At 40.1% G+C, this 12438-nt stretch overlaps 2 protein-coding genes across 2 annotated transcripts; both read right to left on the bottom strand.

The window, feature by feature from the left end:
• Positions 1-1637: 1637 nt before the first annotated feature.
• LOC143852421 (uncharacterized) lies at positions 1638-3515 on the bottom strand. Its single transcript, XM_077361801.1, has 3 exons — positions 3228-3515; positions 2313-2738; positions 1638-1925 (listed from the first exon to the last, which is right to left on the bottom strand). The coding sequence occupies exons 1-3, from the start codon at positions 3513-3515 to the stop codon at positions 1638-1640; spliced, it is 1002 nt and encodes a 333-aa protein (XP_077217916.1).
• Positions 3516-5571: 2056 nt separating this feature from the next.
• On the bottom strand, positions 5572-10778 carry LOC143852420 (cytochrome P450 71A9-like). Its single transcript, XM_077361800.1, has 4 exons — positions 10734-10778; positions 9946-10494; positions 6160-6218; positions 5572-5812 (listed from the first exon to the last, which is right to left on the bottom strand). The coding sequence occupies exons 1-4, from the start codon at positions 10776-10778 to the stop codon at positions 5572-5574; spliced, it is 894 nt and encodes a 297-aa protein (XP_077217915.1).
• Positions 10779-12438: the final 1660 nt, after the last annotated feature.

Genomic DNA, 12438 nt, shown 5'->3' with positions numbered 1-12438 from the left:
AATACGAGGTTCCAAAGTCGATATCAATTCAAGGTGCATAGGGTTTATGAAATACCCAAAGTAATACGTTATTACATACCTCAATGATGTTCGTTTCCTTCCTTGAATCCTTTTAGATTTCAATATTCTAATATGAATAGAACATAAGTAACAAATAAGGGCCCCAAAAAGTAACCCAAAAGCCAACGAATCGAAGTCAAAAATTCAAAATAAATTTTCAAATTCAGGCGAGTTCGGATGCCCGACCCAAGGTCTTTGGACGCCCCCTTCGGGCATTCACTAAATATTTTTCCAAAATCCAACTCTCGGGGTTCAAATCCCTTCACATTCGAACTCCCGGACCGGACGCCCGAATGGCCCCTTCAGACACCCGAACACCCTAAGTCGGGCGTCCGAAGTGCAGGCTGGGTTTTTCTGACGGAATTCCAGATTTTATTCCGATTTTCTCAACACTTCAAAAATTCATATCTGGTTCAATCGGACTCCAAATTGTGCGAGGTCGGATCCGATGGATTCGTATCGACGAGAGAAATTAGCCAAATCTGATTTCACACTCCGAATTCAAACGAACGATAACTGATAGAATAATCAAAATCTAGGTCAAAGTCTCTAATTTCTTAATTCGAATTTCTTAACAATTGATTTTGAGTTCGTTGGCATTGTAGAACAATATCGGACCCAAGAAACTCAAGATCGACCCAAAGATTCTTATTTCTAACTCATATTAAACACAATTCCCTTCTTTTACTTATCAAACCCTTATTCTAGGATTTCTAAATATCCAAATTCTTCGTAGTTCATAGTTCTTACCTTAATTCGCGGATTCGACTCTGAAATCTCGATCTCCTTGCTCTTCTCCTTCTCTTTCTCTGATTTCTTTCTCTAGGGCTGAACAAAACGTTTAGGATTTGGTTTAGCCACAAAGCGATGAATTTATAAGTTTTCTTAAGAAGCCCTAATCAAAACCAAATTCTAACTGGCAAAAACGCCCCTCTTATTAAAGGGGGGACAAAATTTTAATGGGGGGTATTTTTGGGTATTTACATTCTACCCTCCTTAGAAAAATTTCGTCCTCGAAATTTACTTATCGCGTACCTGATTTTTCAAGTAGGAACGGATATTTTGATCTCATTTTCTCCTCCAGCTCCCAGGTGGCTTCACATTCAGAGTGATTCTGCTACTGAACTTTCACATATGGAATAGTCCTTCGTCTGAGAACCTGGTCCTTACGATCCACAATTCGGACAGGTTGTTCTTCAAATGAGAAATCTTCTCTTAGATTCAGAGGTTCCAATTTAATCACATGGTTCGAATCTGATACGTACTTTCGTAACATAGTACATGAAACACAATGTGCACTTCAGACAACAATGGAGGTAAGGCCAGTCGAGAAGCCACTTTTCCAATCTTTGCTAATATTTCATAAGGTCCCACAAACCTTGGGCTGAGTTTTCCTCTAATCCTGAACCACATCACTCCCTTGATGGGTGGTACTTTCAAAAGCACCTTATCTCCGATCTGAAATTCAAATTCTCTTCGTCTGACATCTGCATAGCTCTTCTATCGGCTTTGTGCAGCGCAAAGATGCTCTCTAATCAATTGGATTTTATCCACTGCTTGCTGAACCAAATCTGGTCCTAAGAGTCTTCTCTCACGTACATCATCCCAACATATAGGTGATCTACATCTCCTCCCATAGAGGGCCTCAAAGGTGCCATCTGAATACTGGCCTGATAACAGTTATTGTAAGAGAATTCAATCGAGGGAAGATGATCATCCCAAGATCCTTTCAAATCCATAACACAAGCCCTGAGCATATCTTCTAAAATCTGGATGATCCTTTTGGATTGTCCATCTGTCTGAGGATGAAAAGCAGTACTGAACTTAAGGGAAGATCCCATTGCTAAATGTAAGATATTCGAGAACTGAGACATAAATCAGGTGTCTCTATCAGATGTAATGACTTTAGGCACACCATGATACTTAACTATCTGATCGACATATAATCTGGCCAACCTTTCGGGTGTTAGGACTGTTCTAAGGGGTATAAAATGAGCTGTCTTTGTCAATCTATCCACAATTACCCACGCGGAATCATTGCCTGAGAGGACGAGGTAAAGCCGACACAAAGTCCATCATAACTTCCTCCCACTTTCATTCTGGGATAGGAAGTGGTTGCAGTATTCAGGGTGGTCTCTGATGTTCTGTCTTAATCACCTGACAAGTTAGGCACTGAGATACATACTGAGCTATTTCCCTCTTCATGTTATTCCACCAGAAATTTCCTTTCAAGTCCTTATACATTTTCATACCTCCAGGGTGTACAGAATAACGCGAACTGTGCGCTTCTTCAAAATTTCATTTTTCAAAACAGAGTCATTCGAAACACAAATGCGTTTACCAAACATTAAGGTACCATCATTGTGAATTCGAAATTCAGATTCAGATCCTTCTTCTAACTTATTTCTGATTTTACAAAGTTCTGAGTCAGATTCCTGGGCTATCCAGATTCTTTCTTGCAATGTGGACTGAACTTGGAGTGCTGCCATCAGTACCCCAATGTTGGGACCACGAATTTCTATTTCTGCTCTTCGGAGGTCTTCCAAAATATACTTCTGAGAAGTAATCAAAGTTGTCAGTTTCAACTTCCGACTTAAAGCATCAGCTACCACGTTAGCCTTTCCGGGGTGATAACTTATGGTTAAGTCGTAGTCCTTCAATAGTTCTAACCAACGCCTCTGTCACATGTTGAGTTATTTCTGAGTAAAAATATATTTCAGACTTTTATGATCAGTAAAAATTTCACTAGGTTCTCCATACAGATAATGCCTCCAAATTTTCAAAGCAATCAAGACGGCTGCCAATTTCAAATCATGGGTCGAGTAGTTCACTTCATAAGGTCTCAACTGGCGTGATGCATACGCAATCACTTTTCCATTCTGCATTAACACACACCCTAAGCCTTTCTTCGAGGCATCACTGTAAATTTCAAATCCCATTCCACTAACAGGTAGAGTTAGGATGGGAGCAGAAACTAGCCTTTGTTTTAATTCCTGAAAGCTCTTTTCGCAATCCTCAGACCAAACAAATTTTGTCCCCTTCCGTGTCAAACGGGTCTAAGGGGCAGCTATACACGAAAAGTCCTCAACAAAACGGCGGTAGTATCTCGCCAAACCTAGAAAACTACGAATTTCAGGAACATTATTCTGTCTATTCCACAACATTACCGTCTCAATCTTCTTTGGGTCTACAGATACTCCGTCTTTCGAGACCACATGACCCAAAAAGGAGATTGAGTTGAGCCAGAATTCACACTTCTTCAATTTTCCATATAGCTTCTCTTTTCTTAAGGTCTCTAAGACAACTCTTAGATTATGCTCGTGGTCAGACCGACTTTTAGAATATACCAGAATATCTTCAATCAATACAACCACGAACTGATCCAATAATGGTCTGAATATTCTGTTCATCAGGTCCATAAAAGCTGCTGGGGCATTTGTTAATCCAAACGGCATGACCTGAAACTCATAATGGTCATACCGAGTTCGGAAGGCCGTCTTTGGAACATGTTCTGATTTGATTCTCAATTGATGATAACCCGGTCGAAGGTCGATCTTTGAAAACACAATGCCCCTTGCAATTGATCAAACAAATCATCTATCTGTGGAAGCGGATATTTGTTCTTTATGGTGACTTTGTTCAATTCTCTGTAATCTATGCATAACCTCATACTTCCATATTTCTTCTTAACGAACAAAACTGGTGCTCCCCAGGGTGAAAGACTGGGTCGCACAAAACCCTTCTCTAACAGTTCCTTCAACTGATTTTTCAATTCTTTCATTTCCAAAGGTGTCATACGATACGGGGCCTTAGAGATAGGCGTCGTTCCAGGAACTAAATGAACAGTAAACTCAACTTCTAGACCTGGAAGGACTTCAGAAAATACATCTATAAACTCCTTAACTACAGGGATATTCTCAATCTTCATATCATTATCATTAACCTCAACTACTGATGCCAAGAAAGCTTCGCAACCTTGTCTAAGAAGTCGACAAGCTTGCATTGCAGACAAACTATAGGAGTCGAGTGAGCTCCCCTCCCTTCAAAACGAAACTTCTCCTCTCCCGGGATTTCAAAATTTACTACCTTCTTGTTACAGTCTACCAAAGCATAATGGGTTGACAACCAGTCGATCTCCAAAATCACATCAAAGTCACACCACTCAAGCAAGATAAGATCTGCTAACAATTTCCTATTTCCAACACTAATAGGACACATCTTACTAATTCGGTTAGCCAAAATTTCCTTTCATACTGGAGTGCTAATATACATATCATAATCAGGAGGTGAAGTAGGCAAACAATGTAGTGCAGCAACAGTAGATGAAACAAACGAGTGTGCCGCACCAGAATCAAATAATGCATAACCATAAGAGGATGCTATAGGTAGAGTACCTGATACTACTGTGCCAGCGACCTGAGCGTCCTGATGAGTGAGAGCGTAAGCTCGTGCCAGAACACGAGGCCTGTCGGTCCTTTGCTGCCCTTGAGAATTAACTGGTGCAGCTCTGCTCTGAATAGTCTGAGCCTGAACTGTCTGAGCTCGAACCGTAGGCGTCCCCTGAACTGATTGGGCATCGCCCGCTGGATGAGGACACTCTGCGATTCTATGGCCTACCTCGCCACATCGAAAATAAGCCCCAGTATTTCATCTCCAAGTCTCAGTAGGGTGGTTCTTCCCACAACATTCACATTTCGGCGCAACTGATCTATTCAGTGCTGACTTATTCTGATAGCCCCCAAGATTTCCTTGCTTTCCTCTAGGCTCTTTAAAAGCAGGAGGTTTGGCTGCTTGCTGATTCGGGGCTGATCCCCTAGGAATTTGTCCTCCTTTGATTTCACTTTCTCTATTTCTTTTCTTCTGATTAGCTAGAGCATAGGCTCTTTCTTCCTGATGAAGTGCTTCAAGTTTCTTCGCCCTTTCCACCAAATCTTCATAGGATTCCGGGACAGTAGATCCAGCTATCCCCTTCTTCAGATACATAGCTAAGCCAAATTCAAATTTATTCCTCTTTGCTTCATCGTCATGTACCAAAGAAGGTACAAAGCGTGCTAGCCTATCAAATTCCGCTTCATAATCTTCCACAGTCATATCTCCTTGCACCAACTGGGTGAACTCCTAATGCATATGGTACAAAGTACTAGGAGGAAAGAATCTTATAAGAAACTCGGTACGAAACATCACCCAAGTGAAAGGTCCCTGATGGTGCTCATACTTTCTCTGAATTCCTTTCCACCAATGAATGGCTCTCCCTTCCAACATATAGGTAGCATATTTATCCCTATCTTCATTTCTATTGCAGTTCATTGCCTGAAAGGCCTTTTCAACATTCTCCAACCAGCTGCCGTAGTCGTTTCCTTAAAAACTTTTGGTGAAAGCCTCATAAATTCAGAAATTCCAAACACTTAGTGCGGCTGTCCTACCACTGGTGGTCCTTGAACTTGCGGTTGCTGTTGCAGAGGTTGTTACGCTGTTGATTTGCCAATCCAATCATGGCTCTCATGAAATTTCTCATCTCAGTCCTTTCTTGTTCAATATTATCTTGAAGGGGGGTGCCTCAGGATTCTCATTCAGTGCTTGACCTCCCAGATTCGGAGGGTACTGAACAATTTGTTCTTCCTGAATCCCTTGGTCCTGATTTTCCTGAATCTCTTGCTCTTCTTGAGCCACATTTTGATCTCCTCCAATAATGTCATGGAGGGCTCTAGTATGGTTCACTAGAGTTCCCCGTCCTCCTCGAGTTGCCATAATCCTAAATCCAATAAAACTCTTAATCAGAATACTGTCTACAATATAGTTACATACATATATTGTATACTAATACAAAACATTCCCATTTGGAGCTAGTATCTATCACTTATATTTCTCATGATTCTTACCCAATTACAAACTCTCATGCCTCCCAAGCGTCCCCAGATGCATTTGAATTTATAATTGGGCCATGATCGCATGACTGATTTATGTGTTATCAGGCATCCCCGAAACACACAAACCCATCAAGCGTTTCCTAATTGCTCCTTACCTAAATCCCCAATTCTCACAATCAAAGTCCTTTGTTCAAATGATTCTACCTAGGACCTAAAGCCTAGGCTCTGATACCACTTTTCTGTCAGGCCCCAAACCCCCACCCTGGCGTAGGACATGACAGCGCCGTACACCTGCAAGACAAGTCCCACAAATGTACAAGACTACAAGCAATAACATAAGTAAACCTCGCATTCCATAACTAAAATATTAAAGTCTCAATAATTGCGAACCCAACACAGTCAAATCAAATCTCAGCTCTCCTCTAAGTCAAAACAAAATAATATAATAAGGTCTTTATATCTTATTCAAAGTACTCACTTCCTAATGAATAGAAAATAACTAACTAGTCTCCAAGCCAAAGTCCAGTTCCAAAGCTAAGCGTCCTATCCCTCGTTAACCTCACGAGGGTCAAGACCTAAAAAATGTTATATAACCATAGTCAGCTGAAAAGCTCAGTACATAATAAAGCACTACTCTAAGTACAGATCTAAGCATGCCAAGGCTCAATAGGGGTCAGATAACATAGTCAAAGCTGAATACTGAGGTCTCAACTAAAATAATAGGCACAAAGTAGATATAAGTGCATGTCAAATATGGTACTGAATTAAAGGTGCAATAAAGCAATTCAATATCTAAGTTCTGGTCAAAGTCAAAGATTTTCAGAATTCAAATACACTTTAGAATAATCTACATGGTCCAGAAGACATGTTATTGTTTACACCGACAATCCTCGGTGTTGGAACTAAGTCCTCAAAGTTCAGATACAAGTCGACAGGGCCAACATTTTATCCTACTGACGGGCTAGAACTCCCAGTGTACTACCCCTATGGTGGGTTTCAGAATCGCCAATTGTACTACCCCCATATGGCAGGGTTTCAGAAATAGGTTCAGAGGTTCATATTCAAATGGTTCCAATTATTCAAAGTTCAAACTGATAGTTTTCAAAGGTTCAAAGTTCAAAACAGTTATTTCAAAGGTTTAGAATAGTAATAGGATCACACTAAATAGGTGAAACAAAAACAGGCATACTAGACCTAAAGCTATTTCAGAGGTTCAAAGGTATAATACGAGGTTCCAAAGTCGATATCAATTCAAGGTGCGTAGGGTTTATGAAATACCCAAAGTAGTACGTTATTACGTTCCTCAATGATGTTCATTTCCTTCCTTGAATCCTTTTAGATTTCAATATTCTAATCTGAACAGAACATAAGTAACAAATAAGGGCCCCAAAAAGTAACCCAAAAGCCAACGGATCGAAGTCAAAAATTCAAAACAAAATTTCAAATTCAGACTGGTTCAGACGCCCGAACCAAGGTCTTCTGACGCCGAGACACCCACTCGGACGCCCCCTTCGGGCGTCTCTGAAACTTTTTCCAAAATCCAACTCTTTGGTTTCAAATCCCTTCACATTCGGACTCCCGGACAGGACTCCCGAATGGCTCCTTCGGACACCCAAACACCCTAAGTCGAGCATCCGAAGTGCGGGCTGGGTTTTTCTGACAGAATTCCAAATTTTATTCCGATTTTCTCAACACTTCAAAAATTCATATCTGATTCAATCGGACTCCAAATTGCACGAGGTCAGATCCTATGGATTCGTATTGACAAGAGGAATCCGCCAAATCTGATTTCACTCTCCAAATTCAAACGAACGATAACTAATAGAATAATCAAAATCTAGGTCAAAGTCTCTAATTTCTTAATTCGAATTTCTTAACAATTGATTTTGAGTTCGTTGGAATCGTAAAACAATATTGGATCCAAGAAACTCAAGATCAACTCAAAGATTCTTATTTCTAACCCGTATTAAACACAATTCCCTTCTTTTACTTATCAAACCCTTGTTTTAGGGTTTCTAAATATCCAAATTCTTCATAGTTCATAGTTCTTACCTTGATTCGCAGCTTGGACTCCGAAATCGCAATCTCCTTGCTCTTCTCCTTCTCTTTCTCTGATTTCTTTCTCTATGGCTGAACAAAAAGTTTAGGGTTTGTTTTAGCCACAAAGCGATGAATTTATAGGCTTTCTTAAAAAGCCTTAATCAAAACCAAATTCTGACTGGCAAAAACGCCCCTCTTATTAAAGGGGGGATGAAATTTTAATGGGGGGTATTTTTGGGTATTTACACCATCGAAGAAATTCATGACCACATTGAGGGTCATAGGGTGCGTTTCCATCACGCATGGAAGTCTGCTAATAGTAAAGCTGACAAACTTGCTCAGGATGGAGTTAATAGGCAAGGATTGGAGCTCTTTGATTTGCCCCCCATCTCACTCAAGATTTCCTAGTTTCATCCTTTTCTATCCACTAAGAGTGATGATGTTTGTCTCTTAATTTCTTTGCTTCTGTTGTACTTTTGACCACCTCGGTCTTTCCACTTTAATAGTATTTCCCATTAAAAAATATTTGATACTATGGTCTGCAACTAGGTGAAACATACATTATTAATGGTAACACTTATATATATTTGTGATGGCCAATGTTTGAAGTGAGGGGAGAGGGGGGGGGATTTCTTTTATATTTCTTTATTTTTCTTCGTAATTGTTCTTCTTTTGTCCTATTATATTTTTTCAACAGCCACCTACAATAGAGAGCATATGAGCAACTTCGCTAATTGATGTAGGAAGATCTTTCTAAGATTCTTTGCTTGAAAATGGGAGTTGGAAGAGTAGATTTTAGATTTTTCTAATTTTTTGTCCTATACCCATGTACAAATTGAGCAGCCTGGTATTTTATGCTAAATTACCAAAAAGTAGAGTTTTTGAGGTGATTTATTCGATTCCAATGTTACTTATGTTCAAATATCTGAAGAGGGGCAATCTTTAACTTCAACGTAATAAGTTCACAGTTTTTCTTTGCCATTCACTTCTTGGAATGCTGTACCCTCTTGTTATCTTATACTATCACCTTATGTACCAGCAGAAATTACCTTTCAAACACCGATGGAATCTAAAACCCATCAAATAATCCATTTAGGAAGAAACAGAGGAAGGATTTCTTGTAGTGACAAACCCCGGTAGCTTTCTTTAGGCGTACTGTACACTCGAATTGGACAGTTCTCCAGGCGTTCTTTCGTGGTTCTCTAACCCTCAAATTTTATTTATTTATTTATTTTTTTTATTTTATTTTATGACGTAGGGTGTCCCCACCCCACTTTGTAGAGTGGGACTAATTCCCTCCGGATGCGCGCAATCACCCGTAAACCACGAGCATCGGGCAAGCCCAGGGGGATTCGAACTCTCGTCTCTGGGGAGCATACCCAAGACTTTAAGCCAAAGAGCCACACCTGTACGGGTTAGTCTTGGGATAATATAGCAGGGTCCCATTATCCCATATTTAGGAATGAAGACATGACTTTAACTTCACTTTACGAGTATAGATGTTAATTTAACTGCATGCTATGGATACTAAGAAGCTATGAAAACTTTTCAGACAGTGTCATAATGTACCATGCATTTTTAGTTAATTATGCTTTCTGTGACTTTAAGTTGTCTCAAGGACATGTAGATCTGATTTTAGAATTTTTTTTATTCTAATATGTAGTAATCATCCCTCAGGCTGGAATCGGAGGAGGCAAAAACTTTGTCGGATACGAAGCCGAGGTCCATTAAGTTTCAAATGAGATGGAGCTCTCCTTCTCTAAATTGATAATACCTTGTGTAATTTCCTGTAATTTACTCAAATAGGTAATTAGACTTCCTTTTGTCACATTATTTCATTATTTTTCTTATGCAAGGTCTAGCAATATCTTATTTCATACAGATAGAGGCAGCAAGTACAAGCACTTGCTTAGGCATTAATAGCCTTGAAAGTGGGTACTAGAAAGAGAGGAATTTTTTCGTGAATTGTGATCCCTACTGCCTCGGTCATATTCACATCCTTCCTTTTAACTTTCTGCAGCAACTCCCAGTCGAAACAGTGCAGAAGATTTGCCAAGACCAGTTCAATTACAGGTATTGCGAACTGGAGCCCTGGGCAGCCCCTCCTCCCAATCCCAAATGGTATGAACTCGAAATCTTGTCCTCTGTAATCTATTGGATTGTCTATAAATCTCTCTGGCAAAAACTCTTCAGGGCTCTCCCAATATTTCCTATCCATACCGATGGCCGTTGCATTAACCAATACCCTCGTTTTTGCAGGAATCTCGTATCCTCCAACGATGCACTTCTCAGTTGTTTCCCTTGGTAATAGTAAAGGAGCTGGAGGATGCAATCTCAGGGATTCTTTCACAACTACTTGTAAGTAGTTTAGTTGGTGAAGATCGCTTTCTTGAACCATTTCTTTTGTGCCGATAATCCTTCTCACTTCATCTTGTGCTATCTTCATCGCTCTTGGGTTCCTTATGAGCTCTACCATCGTCCATACCAGCGAAGATGAAGATGTATCGATTCCGGCAATGAACAGATCCTGTATCACCCAAAATCATCAGTTCATGGTTTTTGTGTGGATCGGCGGGTATTTCTTGGTGTAGTAAGAAACAAGACTCGGTGTCTCTTTCAAGAACGGAAGCGGAATATAAGGCCGCCGCTCTGGCGTCTCAAGAATGTGTTTGGTTGCGACGGTTGATTGAAGATGTTCATTTACCTATTCACAAGGCGACGACTATTCTTGGTGACAACCAAAGTGCACTCAAACTTGCCACAAACCCGGTTTGTCATGCAAGAACAAAGCATATTGAGATCGAGCATCATTTCATTCGTGAAAAGGTGCTAGATGGTACAATTGGTGTAGCGGAAGTGAGGAGCAAAGAGAACATTCCCCACATCTTTACTAAGTCGCTTTCCAAAGGACCATTTGAGCTACTTCGGGATAAGCTTGGAGTAGTTTCCAAAAAATCACTTTAAGGGGGAGTGTTAAATTTTAAAGTGTATTTTTTGGGTAGCTTTATTTTATTTATATTTTGAGTGTCGTTGTGAGGGCAAATATTTACTTTTGTGTCCATGGGAATGTTGGTCTTTTTGCCTAGCTTGCACATGTTTGCTCCATCCTTTCCCACTACCTACCTATTTCAAATTCAAACCTTTACTTGGAACTCCAAACCCACTACTTCCCTCAGCGTTTAAGACACCACTTTCCCATACCCACTACCAGTTACCTAAGTTGTCTTCTCTTTACTTTCCTTGACCAAGCCTATTCTCATCAACCTTCATTTTGGTAGAGATTCTCCACAACCTAGACCTCCATTGAAGCTCTCTTGTGTGCAAGCTTTCCTCTTGAAGCTTTCTTCTTTTTGTGTTCTTTATCTTGTATGTTTTGTTCTTCTCTCATATATTGAAGCACATCTTTTTTGGGCATTGTTCTTCTTCTACTTTGGTTGTTGTTCTTGGGCTAGTGTAAACTTTGGTTTCACTATTTGAGAAGAGGATTTTTCGGTGTGTGAAATCCGTCTTTCTCGATATGGTACCAAAGCCACAAGGGTAGTAGTTGGTGCTTGTCAAGATATCCTTGGTGAAGAAGTTCAATCGGTGCTTTGAAGATGGATATGAGTGGAAGGGTTAGTGGACTCGGCATTGAGTTGCTAAATCAATCAAATTATAAGATATGGAGAACATGTATGGAGTCTTATCTTGTGGGAGAAGATTTATGGGATGTTGTTTGTGGAGATGCAAATGTTGCTCCGGAAGATACACAAGAAAATGGTGATGGCTTGAAGGCATGGAGGATGAAGAATGCTAAGGCCGAATTTCTTTTGAAGCGGTCTATTTCGCATGACTTGTTTGAGCACATCATTGGGTGTAAATCGGTAAGTGAGATTTGGATTACACTTGATGGATTGCTAAACAAGAAAAATATGGCTCGTCTACAAATGTTGGAGAATGAGTTGGCAAATACTACACAAGGTTGTCTCTCTATTTCTCAATTCTTTTTGAAGATTAAGAATCTTTGTTCGGAGATTTCTCTATTGGATCCGGAAGAACCTATTTTGGAGGCACGAATGAAGTGGCATATTATTCGTGGGTTGAAAAGAGAGTATATTCCTTATATTACGTCGATTCAAGGGTGGGATCGACAACCTTCTTTGGTGGAGTTTGAGAATCTTCTTGCTTCACAGGAGTCTTTAGCTAGACAAATGGCGGGTTGTTCAATATCCGGGAGTGAAGGAGAAGCATTATTTTCAAGCAACAAGAAGCCTTTCAACGAATATAAAGAGAAGAAAAAATTTCCAAGTAAAGGTGGAGATGAAGGAGGATCATCCGTTATGGGTAATGGAAACCGAAAGGGTATCAAGTGTTACCGATGTGGTAAACTTGGGCATATACAAAAGAATTGCCGTGTGAAATTGAAGGATGGTAATGTAGCCGAAAATGTTGATGACCGAAAAAATGAAGAAGATTGGGGTAGATGTTTCAT

Source organism: Tasmannia lanceolata, unplaced genomic scaffold (genome assembly GCF_043159265.1).
Source record: "Tasmannia lanceolata isolate RefF3 unplaced genomic scaffold, GAP_Taslan_0.1 ptg000019l, whole genome shotgun sequence".
Taxonomy (NCBI): Eukaryota; Viridiplantae; Streptophyta; class Magnoliopsida; order Canellales; family Winteraceae; genus Tasmannia; species Tasmannia lanceolata.
The sequence above is the reverse complement of the archived record's forward strand: the minus strand, read 5'-3'. Positions and strand labels throughout refer to the sequence as shown.